Genomic DNA, 17,470 nt, shown 5'->3' on the forward strand with positions numbered 1-17,470 from the left:
GTGGGGAAGAGGTGGAGGAGCTGCGTGGGGCACCTTGGCAACCGGAGGTGGTGGACGAGGTGCGTGAGGAGCCAGCAGGCAGTCACAGGATACGAAATTTTCCATCAGATATGTATCTTTTTTGAGTTTGTGTATTCTGTTTGTCTTTGGCGTTTATCTAAGGTGAAATCCTGTTTCCTGTTTCAGGATGTTGCACATTACGAGAAATAATTTGGCATCTTGCCTTAGTCAAACAGTATAAATAAATCAGGTCCCTGGTTTGCTGCACCATCGGCTCAGCTCTTCACTGAAACCAGCTCTAACACCATGCTGTCCTCCAGACTCAGCAGCACACTGTGTGAGTACAAAAAAATCTTTCCACCCAAAAGGTTGTTCTTAATGTATCATTTATATGATTTTTGTTTGATCAGTAAGTGGTGTATTTAACATCCATTTTTTCTTTGGGTTTTCTTTATTGTCATTTGTGTTTTGAGGTAAATTAAAGTCCATCTGAAACACTGTTAACTTAATACAGAAGATAAATGAATAAATCAGCTGTAGTTCATGCACCATCTAACACTGAGGTTTCTTTTTTGTGTTTCAGTGCTTGCAGCAACATGTGTACTCATGACTTCAGGTAATTGTTAAATGTTCAGCAATTTTTATCCAAATGTGCCTTTCTTTTATCCCAATACTTTAGCCACACTAGTCATTTAAACCCATTGTTCTGTGCTTTCACTCAAGTACGATGGAGTGTTACGACCACATAAAAAGTAATATTGTTCACTTTGAGATTACAGTCAAAATTTCAAAATTAAATTGCAAATGCTCAGCACTTACTGTGTCTGTGATACAACATCCACCCTCTTTACTGCATGGGGCTGTATCCATTGCTATCCTTACATCTGTTCATTGTATTTCTTCTTTTCTCTCAAAATGAACAATAATATTTTTCTTTTTGATGTGGCCCTAAGACTCCTTCATACTCCAAGTTTCTTCCAAAGAGGTACCCTGGATTTGCAAATTGGTTATGCTTTATGTACAATATGGTGAATTTTGTGCTGTGTGAAAACTTGAATGTGATAAGCCACTAACAACAAGAACCTCTGATAGGTTTTTAGTCCCATTACCATTAGGGATTAATCCTTTAGTTAAACTCTGGAAACTCTATTTGATTTATTGAGGTCTTGAGTGATAGGAACATTTCAGTAACCAATAATAGTTCCCTGTGAAACTGATGTTAAATTAGTGGTAGTAGCTTTTGGTAGTCATTAAAACGGTAGGGACACGTCCCCATTGTCGCTACCATAAGTTACTTCTGATTCACCTGCATCATGCTCAGCCATTTACATTACACATGAGACTTACTCAGAATTCATTCAAGAAGAACACTGATACTGTTGGGATTTATTTTATTTATTTATTTTTTATTGTATTTTTATTTATTTTATCTTTAAGGTTAATATCTCACAATTAGCATCACACATTTTATTCTTTACTGCACACAGTGTATTGTAGAATAGTTAGTAGAATAATAGAATAGTTTGTAGAATAGGATTCACTCTGATACTAACAGACTCAGCCCACTTCACAAGAATGTGGATGGGGTTGTGGTACCCACAAGACAAGGCCATATATCAGGTGCTGTTATGGTGTTGGGTATAGACCAGGGGTAGGCAACCTTTCTGATGACGTGTGCCATCTAAAATTTCCTCAGAAGTCAGTGTGCCATATGATTGCATTAGCAATAAATTTAATAACGCTCTATATTAACAGTTACACAATATATAGAACCACTTTATAGAATTATATTTGTTCGGAGATGTTTGCAGCTATCAGCAAATAGTTATCAAGTATTTTGAAACAAAAAAAAATAAAAAAAGACACTTTTTATCCATAACAAGAACTCCATAACAGCAAATGAACTGTACAACAGAAAATGCAAATGCTATTCATGGTCTCCTCACAACAATGATAAGAAAAATAAACTGGGCCAATATGGCATGTTTGTTAATACATTCTAATCTCTGGTCTCTCACTCAGAGACACAGGTCTCCGAGTGTCCAGCATTCAGACTGCACTCTTCATGTGAGAGAAAATCTGTTCACATAGATATGTAGAGCCAAATACTGGCCTCTGCAATGTTCTGAAGACAGTTAAACTTGTCAGATAGTGATGTCCAGCAGGTGAAAATGCAAGCTCCATGAACACGCACAGCTGTGGATTCCAGCTGCTTCGATGTTGCATTAACTGGCATTAACTCAGCCAGTTAATGCGAGACAAATCTAGCTGCTCATTAAAGCTTTCTGGTTTGATCAGAAAATAAAACGTGCTTCATCCTAGCTGAAGTACGGGACAAACTGTTCCTTTTCACCTCAATACGCGTAATATTTTCTCTGAATACGGGACGATTCCGTCTTTTTACGGGACGGTTGGCAACTCTACTAACTAACCTCATGAATAAAATAAAGTTCACCATCAGTAACATCATAGCACCCACCCAGCTGTATGCTAGCTAGCATGCAGTACGAGTTATTGTAGCTGACTTTTTACAGTCAGTTACAATAACAAAAATAAACTCCACCTAAACTTGGTTTATATCTGACCCAGATAGACTGCAGGTCATAACTTCTTACCTGTAGTTCAGTTCACCTGACACTCGGACCAGCAGCCGCTTCGGTCTCTCCTCCTCCTGCCTCCCCTCCTCCTGCCTCCCCTTTCTCTCATCCACCTGCTGGTCTCCACCACTTGGTAATGTTACTGAATCTGTGGAAGCCCCGCCATATCCGCCACCAAACAACTGAGTTATTTTCACACACCGGCCAACATCTGGCCAATCCACCACCTTTCATTATTTATACCGTTACAAAAAAAAAATCATCGGTCCATAAAAACGGAAAATCACCATCGGCCCACCGAGCAAATGCCCAGTATGCCCGATGGCCAGTCCAGCTATGGTCGTGCCATCAGTTAACCCTTTGCGTGCCACGACTGGCACGCGTACCCAGGGTTGCCGACCCCTGGTATAGACCTATGCATTCCTATGCAAGAAGGTAAGAGGTGGTTGCCATGGTAATGGGTGAAGCGGCATCTACAATAAGGTGATGCCGAGAAAGTTGCAGCGGAAGAGATGTGTGCTGGATCTCAGCCAAGTGAGGAGAACTGTGACTTTCCTCCAACTTTTGACCAATTGCCTTAATATCCTGTTTATCACACATAATAAAAAGCATTTACTGTCTGGGTGTGGGACGCTATATTTAACGAGCGACTGAGCAACTTTTTTTCTAAAAAGCGACTAGAGACAAATCTGGCGACTTTTTCTGGTGTTATTGGAGACTTATTTATGACGACTTTTTGACTTGAAAGCGCGTATCGCTCTTACTCTCAAACAGCAGCAGGTGCTGCCGTGGGCACCTCGCCCGTTCCAAAGCGCTATAGCGGTGCTATATTTTATATTCGTTCATATTTGCTTTAGGAGCAAACAGATGAATAAAGGCCCTACTGTAGTATGCTTCATTTATCCAAGACTTACTAATTATGGAGTTATTTTCCATTTCAGGCTTTCCTAGAACTGGTCCTTTAGCCCACTTCCCAGTGTCAACAGAGAGGGTGATCACCTGTGACAGCCTCGACAGTGTACAACGCCTGAGCTGTGGTAACATGAAAATAATCTCTATGTTTAAGGTTTTTTATAGCTCTTTGCTATCACTCAAATATAAACCCAGTTGTGAGGTAATCTCAATTCTTTCTCATTTCCAGCAGGAGACGGCTTCTCTGGTTGTAAACAGAAGTCTGATTCTATGTCTGTAAGATAATTAGCTTACCCCCTGCAGATCTCTGACCTCAGTAAACACTTTGCTGAGGAGGATAACCTGTTAAGGTTTCAGTTCTTTTTGTGCTTTATTTAGTGAAACTACAGTTTATGCTTGTGACTCATATGATCTTTCAGATTCAATGTAATACCCCAGATCTACAGAAATGAAGGCATTTTCTGATTATTGAAAAACATAAAGAGCCTTGGGTTTTCCTCTTGTGCTGCACACCTTATGCATTTCTCATGAGTTCCTCCTTTTGAACTTTCTTTCCCATGCTTTCTGTAAAACAGAGAATGGAGTGATCATTGTGCAATCAGTTCTGTTCGGAAGGACAGATGCAGAAACCTGCAGTGAGGGGAGACCTGCACACCAGCTTAAAAATACACAATGTTCCCAGGATGGCGCCCTGAAGGTTGTCAAGAGCAGGTACACAAATCTGAGCACTTTATATCAATCATTAATTGATCACTTTAACCCACCTTTGTCTCCCTGCAGATGTGATGGTCAGAAGGTATGTGAAATAAATCCAGTCCTCTTCCATACTTCTTCTGATCCGTGCTACGGCATTTACAAATACGTGGACACCACCTACGCCTGCTTCCCAGCCAGTAAATTACATCTGTAATAAGAAACTAATATTCAGTCAAATCTGTGAATGTCCATGTTTCTAATGTTCCTTGTTGTCACTTTGTCAGTCCACAGTGTGACATGTGATGATTCTCTGGCAAACCTTCAGTGCGGTGAGAGCACAGTTCCTCTTTCTTTGTGTGTCTCTGGATTCATCTGATAAAGATACAAATGAAGTTAAAATTAAATACGTGTTTAAATCTTTAATGTTTGCTCTTCATCAGATGAAGGACAGGTTTTACTTATTCACAGAGCTGATTACGGACGTCATGATGCAACTACATGCTCTTTCAATCGTCCAGCCTCTCAGCTCCAAAATGTCCAATGCTCAAAGCAAATAAACAAAGTAGCCGAGAGGTACAGTTGCCAACTCTCTTTCTTCAGCCTTATATCTTCTCTTCACAACATATAGTTGGCCTCTGCCAACTCACTTTTGCCTGAATCCACAGTTGTAACGGGAAAAGCAGCTGTACTGTCAAAGTGAGCGGCTCTGTGTTTGGAGAACCATGTTATGGCATCTACAAGTACCTGGAGGTGGCTTACAGCTGTCACTGTAAGTAATTCAGATTTGTTTTTTTTCCTGCTCTTTAATTTTAGCATTTATAACAGCAAAAAGTTAAGCACATTCAACATTGAGAGGAAAATGTGAATCTGCTCTTAGACACCGTGCTTTTAGGTGGTTCAGGAAAAAACACTGATTCTTTTCTAAAACACTGTAGTTCGGTATTGAAACTCTGAAATTAAATTTTCTTTCAGTTGCAGATGAAAGCTGAATGCTGCTGAATGGAGGAAATCACTGACATCAAATACTATCAGCGTCTATTATCTTTAAATAAATTGTGTAATGAATCAATTATTAATCAAAAAGATCAATCAATAGCCAGTGCAACGTATGGTCAAAAATATAAAGACAGGTACTGATTTTACATGCATATCAGATTTATTCAAGACATGTCAACTTGTGGTCTGTGGTGTCTAGATATATTTGGCCTTTATTCTAAATGTAAAACTGATTTAAAACTGATTGCCTTAAATATTTTTTTCTGATTCACTCTTAATTTTGCCTTCAATAATAAAATAATCACAAACTGATCAACTGGATGGTGTGAGCTAAATGTGACAGAGGTCTGACTAATTTCCGAAGTGAATGTTGAAACGGTCGGGTGTCAAGGTAAAGTGAGAGGAGCATATTGTCATGATATTCAGAACCACAAAAATTCAGCTCTCAAAATAAACAACATTTATCTTTTTATCATTAAGGACACCAGGGTCATTACTCCAACAGTACTCATAGTTTGATAGTACAATAACACACATTACATGAAATGTGAAGTTCTGTTAAGTTCAGTTGTATTTATAAAGCACCAAACCACAACAATCAGATGACTCCCTGTGAGCAAGCACTTGGCGACAGTGGGAAGGAAGAAGTCTCTTTTATAACAGAAAGAAACCTCCAGCACAACAAGGCCCAGGGAGGGGTGGCAGTCTGCTGCGACTGGTTGGAGGTCAGGGACAAAATAAAATGTTGCAGCTGAGGTCTACTTTTGTCCAGTGTTTGTGTTCAGTATGAATTCTGAGAAAAGTTGTTCTGTTATCTAAAACATACAGAAACATAAAGAAATCATTCTAAAATATTTTTATCTTCATCTAAGGTTGATGCAAAAAAAAGAACAAAGATACTTATACAGTTTGTAATTTATTTTATTATTTTAGATTTTTTTTCTCATTTTAAATCTTTAACAAAATCTCCACTGTTTTGTTAAAACAGTGTTTCCCCACTGTATCCGCTCTTTTTTAACATTAGGCTGCAAGTTTCTGGAAACAAAGCAGAACATTTACTGCAGCTCTGAAAGGCCAGAATTTCATCTCCTTTACAACTCAGGGCCTCAAACTAGAGTCAAACTAGGTATGCAATGCAACTTTGTGCCACAAGATTTATAAAGTATTCCGATTCTGAGTCTTATTCTGAAGATGTTGCAACAAGTGTAATCTAAGGAGCTTGGAAATTAAAACATGAGGACTGCTTTAAGTTTCCTTGAAGAGGTTTCACCTCTCATCTGAGAAGCTTCTTCAGTTCTAAGAGCAATTGGTGGAGAGTCCCATATTTTAGGCCTTTGGGAGTGTCCCCAAGAGGGTCATGGTCATTGATCCTCTGCCTAATCACACAAACCAAGGAGGGAAAACGGCTGTGATTCACAATCAGCCAAAGTTTCGGGTGAACCCATTGTGAAACCAGTCCAATCCTATGATGTGATTTATTGAGGTCAAATGGCCCAGAATGTGAGTGGGAATTAAGGTGTCTGGGAAGGGATCTCAAAACTGGATTATAGATGGCAGACAGTTGGTGTCGTAAACCACCGCCTCTGTTCAAAGATGGTCATTCACAGTGGACATAGATGGCTTCTTTCCCTCCTCTTTTAAACCATCTTTCTTGGGGACACATCCATAGTGCTTAAAATCTGGGACTCTCCACCAGATGTTACAACTATGGTGCCATGTAACCACTCTATCAAATTTCTTTTTTTTCTCCATCTTGTCGCTTCTGCTGTCTCCCTTTCTCTCCCTCTCTCCTCCTCTCTGTCTTTGTGCTGTCATCCAAAAGGTAAATGTTACAGTGAAACAGAATTTACAACTCAATAAAAGGCACAAAAAGATCCATATCAATTATCCATCCATGTTCAATATTCAGATTTAATGTTGAACTTGTACTGCTGGCACTCGACGTGAGGTAACATGCTTTTGACTTTCAACTTTCAAACCAGCATCTGTTTTTTTTTCCCCTCTTTTCATGGCACGATAATCCAGCACAAGTTCTCTTAATGAGGCAACACAATCACAGCATTGTGCATCATCTGAAGAAGAGTAGCAGGTTAAGAGCTGTACAGCTCAGAGACAGACTGCTGCTGTGTGAACATTCAAGCAACATGTTGAATGCTGCTTCTGACAAAGGTTCAGTTTCCTCTTCCGGCAAAATTACTGACACAAAGCTAGCATAGCCTACAATGCCACATGACACCATAACAGCTTCTTCTTCAGCTGGTGCTTTAGCTCTGTAGACACGCTCTAGCTCCTGCATCAGATTCACAGGAAAGCTGTCACAGGTCTGTCTTCCTGTATGCTGCTGTAGCAGTGATGATGTCATAGAACAGTTTTCCTCACCAGTGAGTTCGATGAGGTTTCAACAACAGACTCAAACACATGTGTAATGGATTTTTCAGCTTCAGGTTTCCAGGATCATGATTTGGGTGTTTACAAAGGCCCTGTTCTTTATGTCCTCCAAACCTTTTGAATGATTGTGTAGCTGCTGTTTAATGGCATATCATGTTTTTTAGGACCTAGTTCAACAGTTCAGCAGTCAGAGTTGAAGGAAACTTCTTTCTAAATACTCTGAATCAGCGGTTCCCAACCCCCAGGCGACGGACTGGTACCAGTCAGTGAGTCGTTTGGTACCAGGCTGCGAGAGTTGAGGCTCGGGTGTGAAATGTATGGTTTTCTGGGTTTTTATCATTAACTAGGTTTCTCTGGGTCTTTGTAGTTGTGTGTCTAATTTTGAAAGAAATATTTACGTTACCATAACAACCAGAGAGCATTAAGGGGCAGAAAGGAGGATGTTACTCCCAATGTTGTTGGCGCATTTTCAGGAGGACGCTGCTAATAAAGTTACACAATTACACAGTGAATTTGCGTTTCTTATTATATTTACAAAATAACACAGTTTTTGTCTTGATTGTATCATTTTATTGTGTTGTATTTATTCACAACATCTTAAAGGCCGGTCCGTGAAAATATTGTCTGACATTAAATTGGTCTGTGGCGCGAAAAAGGTTGGGGACCGCTACTTGATTGATTTTAATGCTCAGCTTTCTGTTAGGATGTTTTTTCTCATGCACTGACATAATTACACCTTGACCCATGCTCCGAAACACTCTCCTTTTGCAGTCTCTGACCAGTGAGATGTGTGTGGAGACGTTCCTGCAAATCAGAATATTTTCCAATCCATTCCAATTTGTTCTCAAACTCACTCCTGCTGCATCCTATCTGTTACTGTTCATATTCTCAGTCTTTTTTCTTATCGTTTCGTCATTCCAAACATTCACTAAATTACAAAATCATCTGCTCTGCGACTGCTTTTAAAAAAAATGCTGAAATAAATTCCCTTCCATTGTATTGACATATCACCAAATCACAACAAAACACCTATAACTTATGGTGGCAGCGAGAGGCCAAACTGACTGCAGCTTAAGAAAACACCAGCAATAAGAAAAATGCAGCAAAAGCACACAAAGCACAACAGAAATATGAAAAACGACAACAGAAATAGGGAGGGAACAGAAATAGGGAAAAACAACAACAACAGAAATAGGGAAAAAACAACAACAACAACAGAAATAGGGAAAAAACAAAGCAGAAAAAGGAAAAAACAGATTTCCAAAAGCACAAGGGAAGTGTTTCTGGGGAGACAATAGCCCGATGGACCAGTGTGTTTTGACACTTCACTCGCATACCTACAACTGAGAGAGTGGAGACTTTCAGAAAATCAATACAGCAAGACAGATCCTTAGAAAACAGAACCAGCTTCACCCCTGATCAGACCTGCACACTGTTAGGCCTCTGCCTCTTCACCACATATTCTAAATACAATGAAGGTTAATGCAGATACAAACATAAATGTGCCATGGGCTCTCCAGTGTCACCCACCGTAGCCAAACCTTACATAGAAGAAATGGAAAGTAAGAGCTTTTGAATCTTTCGTAGGGACAACACCTTGCCACTGGTAAAGATAAGTGGATGACACCTGGGTCAAAGAAGTAGAAACCTTTAACCTTAACTTACCTTCACATCAGCACTGTCATGGTCCCTGTGCCTCCCCGGCCAGCCCAGTGTGGCCACAAGTGTTTGTTGTTTTTCTCTCGCTCTGTCTCCTACCTGTCTGCCTGGGCGGAGCTCTGATTGGGCTCCTGCCCTTGGCCCACGCACCTGCAGCTGATCTCGAGCGAATTGCAATTCTCTGGCTCTTAAGGCTGGGGCTCTGAGCTATTCGTCGCTGGAATATTGAATAACTCTCGTTAGTATTGCCTGGCTTCCTTGCGATTCTACTGTTCCCGTGTTTTGCCTTCGACTTACCCTCGTCTGTGTAACAGGTTTGACTGGATCAGCCCTTTTGTGACCCCTGGACCCCGTGAGTAGGAGAATGAGCTGAGCTGCTTGTGTGGAGACTGTTTGGACGAGGAGCAGAGCGAGTGCGAAGAAGTGTGTCTCCCCAGCCTACTGATCCCCGGGACCCTGGTGTTTCCCCCCCCTTCACGTGTATATAGTGCACCAGTGTGATTAATAAAGTGTCGTTGAGCTGTGCTACCTCAGTCTGCGCCTGAGTCCGTCCACCGCCGTGACAAGCTCAGTGGATAGAAAAGTCCACCAGGGAAGACACAAAGAATAATAGTTTGTCATTTCTGGAGTGTGGTATGTGCATTGAAGAGGATGGAAATGCAATCAGGACCTGCTGTTATGTAATGCTCTCTTCTCCCCTTCTTTAACTCTACAAGCCTGACCGGAGGACAAGAGGTGGTTGCCATGGCAATGGGAGTGTTGCTAGGCAATGAGAAATACATGCCTAACTCTTTTCCTACAGAGATAATCTGACCATCCTCTTCTCTTGTAGGTGCAGGATTTTTCTTTGTTGACAAAAAAACCTGAATAGCATTGCTATGTAAAATAAATATCTACTGTGACGCATAAGCACTGCTTAATGGAATTCCTACTGGAAATCAAAGTTTTCTCTAGGCTGTATCTTCCTACCACCTGGAATCTAAGTTACTGTAAGAACAAATAAGCGGACAAGATATTCAGCATTTGACAGTGCTCAAATCTACAGTATAATACTCTGTGCGTATTATACTGTAGATTTGGGTCTTTAGGTCCTCAGTCATCAGGGTCAATGTAATCTAGGGAGACTGGAAAAAAAAGAGACTGAACTTGTTTAAGTTTCATCTGCAGTTCAAAAACATTCACAGTATTTGCAATTAAACACAAACACAATTCTATGACTTGGTGAATTTATGTCGTGTTATATGACAGAAATGCAGACCAGTGAAGAAGAGAGAAAATGAGGGAGAGGGAAACAGCTCTTTACTGTCATTGCACAGTCATACTTAGTACAATAGTACAACAAAATTGTCAGCACTAAGCAGAACAAAACGCAACATGGTAAACTTCAGAGTGGAAGAAAAATATATCAACAAAATATATTTGTTGACAAAAGGTATGAATAATAAATGAAAGAATGAAAGGTCATTGCAAATATATTGTATAGATTACCAAACTAACGTGAAATGTATCTATCAATGTCATTATTTCCCATCAGCAAAGAAATTACTTTGAATAAACAACTGTAAAGTCCACTCACCTGATGTTTTTCCATCTGAATTAAAGGTTTTTCATTCCTGCTCAGGTCACTGAGCCTAAATGTTCCATTTCCTGGAAAAATTAGACATCTCTGTTCTTTGATATTACATCTAGTATTTTTAATGAATTCTTTAACAATTGGTATCGATGTATTTCTGAGGTGCTGTCCATCAGCTGGATTTTCACAGTTCCTCCCAAAGCTCCATAACACTGAGCTCCATCCTGTCTGCCATCACATTAAGTTTACGCAGTGCAGCCCCACGCACGGGGCGATCCACGATAACTCGCTAACAGAGATTTGCCGTGTTAATGCGGTTATGGTGTTAAAGTCATTTTAACGAGATTAATGCTGACAGCACTAGTATTTACAGATGACTATATATGCAAATATATAATATAATTAATAATTACTAAAAAAATAAGAGTTTCTTTTATGAAGCTTGGTAACACACTATTATATACAGATACATATTGTATAGCAGTGAGACCAGTTTTCCCGTGTTCCACTCGTGTACGTTAGTTTGAAGAGGAAAGAGAAAAGCTTCCACAGGACTCCGATGTGAAAAGATATAACAAAAATTTATTCCACAGCTTGCGAATCTTCTTACAGGAGTAATTAGGTTTAACTTATCCTCAACAAAAAACAAATTTCTTCCAGTCAGAGAATGTTGAATATAATTGAATTTTTGCTTGATGCATAAAGTTAAAAGATTAAAACTAATAAAACAAGTTTTAAAAAGAGACTTTTCCATTTGATTACATTTTGTATGATGGATAATGCAGAAAAAGTAGAATTGGGCTGAAAGATCTATCGCTTTATTACTTATTCAGGTTTTAAATCGTGTTTTTAAAAAGTAACCAAGTAATTAATTACTTTTGAAAATAAGTTATCAGTGAAGTAACATTACATTACAAACAAATTACTAATCAGTAATTAGTTACTGATTACTTTTTTCAAGTAACTTTGCCAACACTGCTTGTGAGTACGTCATCCTTTTTGTTTGTAATGTTCATGTTCTGAGGCTAACTTTAATTGCTCACGCCATCTTCCTCTTCTTTGCTTTTTTAGGGTTAGCCGTCACCCAACACTGGCCATTTATGACATAAAGAAACATGATGCTGGATTAATAGAATTTGATTGTGTGTGTTATACTGGCTTTTAGTTAACACTCAGTAGAAAAGGGCTGACAGTATGTTCAACATTTGGCCGTGCTCAAAACTAGAATATCCTAATATTATTTATGACATGATAGAGTACTAGAGTTTCTCATTTAACGCTATTTCTTTATTTTCGTGACTATTTGCATTGTAGATTCTCACTGAAGGCATCAAAACTATCAATGAACACATATGGAATTATGTAGTAAACAATTACTGCTTTGCATACTCTTGGCATTAGAAATAGTTATGATTCGGTCATCATCATGTCAGTTTGGTGTAATGAGATAACTGTGAAAACTTGGCTTGGTTATGTAACACTTCTTCTCCTGCTTCATCTACCGGGTTCATGAACCTAACATCAGCATACATTACTTCCTGGTCTTCTCTGCAGAGAAGCAAGATAACATCATAACATATTTTCCATTGCAGACAGGAAAGCACACAGACTGGAGTAGACTAGACTAGACTTCCCAGACTTGGATGGATTTTTTTACCTTTGCACAGAGCTATTTTGTTTTTCATTGTTATGTTAAAGCTAGCAAGTTAGCTAACAAATTTAGCTGAAATCTGATGAAAAGATCAAGAAACCTTTAGCAAGAAAATATTTTTGTATATGTATAAAAAGTACCATACAAACCTGTGTTGTATTACCTCCTTGACAATTGCTTGTAATGTTTTCCATAAAGAGAATGATAATAACAATGATAATATTCTGTCATTAGTTTGGGATCTGGGTGCATCACATGTTAACTATGTGTCAGCTCTCTTGTTCTGACTCATTTGTATGTGACATTTCAAAGACTGAAATGTACTGCCATTATTTTGAGACTCATCACAGTTTTAAGCCATGTATCAGTTTAAAAACTGTTCAGGAGGTTTTGTTTGTGAAACTGATGATTTGATGCTTTGTCATTCAGAGCTTCAAAGTGGGAAAGGAAGTAGATTCATATCTTCTTAATTGCAGAAGTGGACATACAGGGTGATGAAGTACATTCAGACAGTGCTGCTGTTTCACACTTTTCTGAAGCTAAGCTAAATTTCTCATATGAGCCTCCTCTCATTTGATTTCCTCTGGTTCAGTTACTTCACCCAACACTGCTGCTGTTTTTGCTACAGTTAGTTGTTAGCCTCTGTTAAGTGCTGTTAGCCAGTGTTAGGGAAACTTTCCTTGAAATCGATCTAACATTGACACTTAGCAAATAGACTTTCATACGATGTGAGAAATCAGGTGTCAAAATGTTGGCTTATAACCAGAGGTTATTGTTTAGCTGACTTAATGTCAGCTGTCCTGAGTTTGGAGGATGGCACATCTAATGCTGACAATAAGTCAGTCATGTTTTCACTTCTTTAGTGAAAGGGACCCATTCTCAGATGATAAAACATAAAGGTATAATCCTTCATATGTTATGTTTGAAGGTGCAGACACTAATTAAAATTTGCCTGCACATGCATAAAGGTGATTAGGCAATATCCATCTCAGCCACTGGATTCAAGGTGGCAGGGCAACTTCTCAGCCTTCACAAATCAGCCTGCTCCTATTTAAGTAGTTTTAGTGGGCAAATTCTGAGTTCACAAAGATACTTTGGTTTGTTGTTGTGTTTGCTCCTGCAAGCATTATTGTATTCAAATATGTGCATGTCCTTTTTAGACACAATTTCATTTATGTACAAGCAACAGTAATACCTCCGTAAACCAGTAGAGGGAAACTTTACATCTCTTTATACTGATGATGAATCTTGTTCACGTCTCAGCTTTCATTAACAAAACAGTGCGTGATCAAAACGCCAGAGCATGTGACAACGCATACAAGGAGAATTACCTGAAAGGTTTTTGATTTAAAAAAAAAAAAAGGAAATATATAAATTCAAGCTCTTGCATTTAAAACCAAGGAGCTGGTGGTAGACTTCAGCACACACAAACATCCTCCACTGCAACCATTAAACAGTCAAGTTATGGATATTGAGGCTGTGGACAGCTACCTTGGTGTTTACCTGAACAATAAACTGGACTGGACTCATAATTCAGACGCCCTCTACAGGAAAGAGCAGAGCAGGCTGTACCTGCTGCGGAGACTCAGGTCTTTTGGAGTGAAGGGCCCACTCCTGCAGACCTTCTATGACTCTGTGGTGGCCTTGGCCATCTTTTTTGGTGTGGTCTGCTGGGGCAGCAGCATCTCTGCTGAGGACAGGAAGAGACTGAACAGCTGATCCGGAGGGTCAGCTCTGTTCTTGGATGCCCTCTGCACCCAGAGGAGGTGGTGAATGACAGGAGAATGGTGGCTAAGCTGTCATCACTGTTGAACAGCATCTGCAACCCTATGCAGGAGTCTCTGACAGCACTGAGCAGCTCCTTCAGTGGCAGGCTTTGGCACCCACGGTGTGGGACGGAGAGATTTCGAAGGTCTTTCCTCCCCTCTGCTGTCAGGCTCTCACAAAACTTCGCAACTGACCAAACACACGCATCCACAAATGTGCAACAACACTAAGTGCAGAACTCTTTTTCTAACAACGTTGTTATTTTCTACTCAGTTGTATATAGTATTTGTATTCTATTTTATTCTATTGTATACAGTATAATATTTTATTTTATTCTATTCTATTGTGTACATTTGTGTACAGTATCTTTTTCTTATTCTTATCCTATTCCAGTGTTTTTCAAATTTTTGCTATCTAACTGTGCACTGTCCACTTTGTGCTGTAACAAAACAAATAATAAAGGTTATCTTATCTTATCTTATCTTAATTTAGTTGAAGGCTTTAAATCATCACTGTTTGTATTCATGGCAGCAGCAAACACAAAACTAGTGTAAAAATAAGGACCAGTTTTAACTTGATAGTTAAAAAAGTGAAGTGGCCTTCACCTACTTCCCTTAGTTTTGTTCGAATGGTTTTGTTTTTTGTATTTTTTAAGTTTCCAATAAGATGCTTCTAAAATATTGGCATGAATAAAATATTTATATTCATCACATTTTATTTTTTGGACCTACAGAAGTGTGTGAAAAGCACTTCTAAATTCTTTAATATTTGCTGGAAAAACTGGAAATAAAGGCAGCATAAAAAGCAAAATAGAGATTGCAACATTCTAACATCAGTGCATACATTTAAGTTGTATAACCACCTTAAATCTTCAACCCAGCCTGAAGTCATATTTCTGCACAGGGTTGTTGTTGTTGTTTGGAGTCTTTAACACTCCCTGAGTCCCGGAGAAGCTGAGCAGAGGCTCCTCTCCACGCCTCAGCCTGACCACCTGTTTCTCATCAGCCTCATTTACAACCTGCATTTAAGGTCCCACTTGAGCTTGAGCAAATCTGCCAGATTGTCTGCTTCCTTAGTGGAAGCAGACATACACATTACATCTTTCTCTGAAACTGAAAAAAGCAGTTGTCTCTTTGCTTCATCTTTGAATTAACAAGAACTGGACATTGGACAGTATTGGACCCAGGATTTAGAATTCTTAGTTTGTATTCTTCAGGTTAGGATTTTCTTTATATTTTCTTATCATAGTCGAGGTCTCTAGTCTTACTTATTGTTTATTTGAAATCTAATTAGGAAAATGGAGATACACAACAGTAAATAAGAACTGTAATCCAGGATGTGATACAAATGTTGATAATGTTCTAAAGAAGTGAGCTTTGATGAAAAGTTGAATCTCCAAGTCGAATTTTTGAGAGAAATTAAATATTTTACCGAGGTTCTTTTGGGGGGGCTAAGCTGATGGTTAATGGCATTAAAAACCAGGATTTCAGCTTTAAGAGTGACATCATTATGTGAAAGCCAAGTTTCAGCCTCAGGGCCTTATAGAAGAGGACCAGTTTGTCAGATATGGAACCGATTTAGAGCAGCGCTCGGATGCCAAAGCATTGCTCAAGACATAAATTATTATTTTAAGGTCCACTATATCAAATGTATCAATTCATACAAGCAGAGCTGAAAAGTACAGGCTCTTTGCTGTGACACAATTTAAACAGCAGCTGGTGGAAAGTGTGTTGTGGTTAAGTTTTTAAAAAAAAAGCTGACCTTTTCCTGCTCGGTTTTTGGTTTTGTTTTTCTACTTTTTGGTAGGTGGAGGGTTATACAAGTACAATTTTAAACGCAACGCCTTTAAAAACCAATAGAGGGAAACCTCACACCTACCCATATGTATACCGAATCAGTCATAATCGTATTACGTAATAAGGTATTACTGAATTTTTATTGTTAGTTGTGCACTGTATTTGAAATGTTCGCTGACATTTGTTATCCACTGGCACCAGTTAAAGTTGAACCACAGAAAGCTTTCACTTGACGTCATAATTAATTCAAATTCAGCTGCAAGTAATAATTATAGTGAGTTTGTTGTCATGATCCTGAGTCGTTGGCCCAGCGATTTGAGTTTATTCTAGTTTCATGAGTCTTTCCTTGCATGAGGAAGACGATTTAAGTTCGTTTTGTACAGTTTAGTTCCTTTATTGAGTTTATTTGTATTTCTAGTTTCTTTTTTTTAGGTTCCTTTTGTACCTTTGACTCGTTCCTGTGTCTCCTCTGAGAGTTAGTCGTGCCCTTTGTATTTATCTGTTTCCTTAGTCTTGTCTCTGTCTCCTCCCTCTGCTCCCTGTTTTTAGTCAGTCTGGGTCTCAGTGTGGGTTTCTCATGTCTTCCTGTTTTGTTTTGATAGTCACGTGTCCTGTGTCCATCACGTTCAGTTGTTTGCTGTCTCGCCAGTTAGATCATGTCCAGCCCTGTTTCCCAGGTGTTTCCCCTCTGCACTTATTTCCTTTGTATAAATTGTCTGCATTTCCTTCTGTTTCTTGTCGTGATTTCTCTTATCCTCCACGTCTGTGTGCGTGCCATCTGCTTAATATATCTCAGTTTAGTTTCCTTATGAGTTCCTTGGTTAGCATATTTGGTAATTCAGCAAAAAAGCTACATTTCAGTTTAGTTTTGCCTGTGAGTCTACATTTGGGTTCTCAACTCTGGCTGCTTCACACAGTTACATGACAGTTGTATTTATAAGACATTTTGTTTTTGATAGCATAGAATAGTCATTCTCTAAGCCAAATAACACAACACAAAGCATGACCTCAAAATATATGCAGTGATTATACTTGATACAGTATCTGTTGCATGTTTCAAAGAAGTGCGAAGGACACACCTTAAACCACTCATCACCTTAAACCCATCTGCAGCTTGTTTTTTCCTGTCTACTTTCCTGTTAGCAATCAGTTGTAGATAAGTGAATGGATGAACTCAAAAAGACATCACATGTAATTTTAAAAATATTAGTTGAAATTTGAAAAATTTTCTCTTCATTCTTTTATTTACTTTATTTAAAGGCCACTGTGCTGACATGAAGTGTTGCAGCAATCAAAAAACTGGAATCTCAGCACTTCAGATTTTTGACATATTTTCTGCAGTTCCGTGTTCTGAGATTGCATGTTAAGTTTCACCGTACAAGGAGTGATTTTCATTGTAAACAGTTACTACAGTTTGAAGGAAGTGAAACATGTC

General features: G+C 38.9%; 1 protein-coding gene across 1 annotated transcript; it reads left to right on the forward strand.

The window, feature by feature from the left end:
• The first annotated feature begins 260 nt into the window (after window positions 1-260).
• Window positions 261-5,467, forward strand: LOC102196381 (L-rhamnose-binding lectin CSL2-like). Its single transcript, XM_005719874.1, has 9 exons — window positions 261-337; window positions 584-616; window positions 3,539-3,634; window positions 4,085-4,220; window positions 4,290-4,402; window positions 4,490-4,534; window positions 4,646-4,778; window positions 4,871-4,974; window positions 5,178-5,467. The coding sequence occupies exons 1-9, from the start codon at window positions 307-309 to the stop codon at window positions 5,192-5,194; spliced, it is 708 nt and encodes a 235-aa protein (XP_005719931.1). The 5' UTR covers window positions 261-306; the 3' UTR covers window positions 5,195-5,467.
• Window positions 5,468-17,470: the final 12,003 nt, after the last annotated feature.

This window comes from Pundamilia nyererei, unplaced genomic scaffold (genome assembly GCF_000239375.1).
Source record: "Pundamilia nyererei isolate P.nyererei 1_Seehausen unplaced genomic scaffold, PunNye1.0 scaffold00001, whole genome shotgun sequence".
NCBI lineage: Eukaryota > Metazoa > Chordata > Actinopteri > Cichliformes > Cichlidae > Pundamilia > Pundamilia nyererei.

Excerpts from the sequence above, each read along its gene's own strand:
- LOC102196381 (XM_005719874.1), top strand. The coding sequence starts at position 307 with ATGCTGTCCTCCAGACTCAGCAGCACACTGT. Across the intron at positions 4,403-4,489 it reads CTACGCCTGCTTCCCAGCCA|TCCACAGTGTGACATGTGAT; the intron begins GTAAATTACATC and ends TCACTTTGTCAG. Across the intron at positions 4,779-4,870 it reads ATAAACAAAGTAGCCGAGAG|TTGTAACGGGAAAAGCAGCT; the intron begins GTACAGTTGCCA and ends CTGAATCCACAG.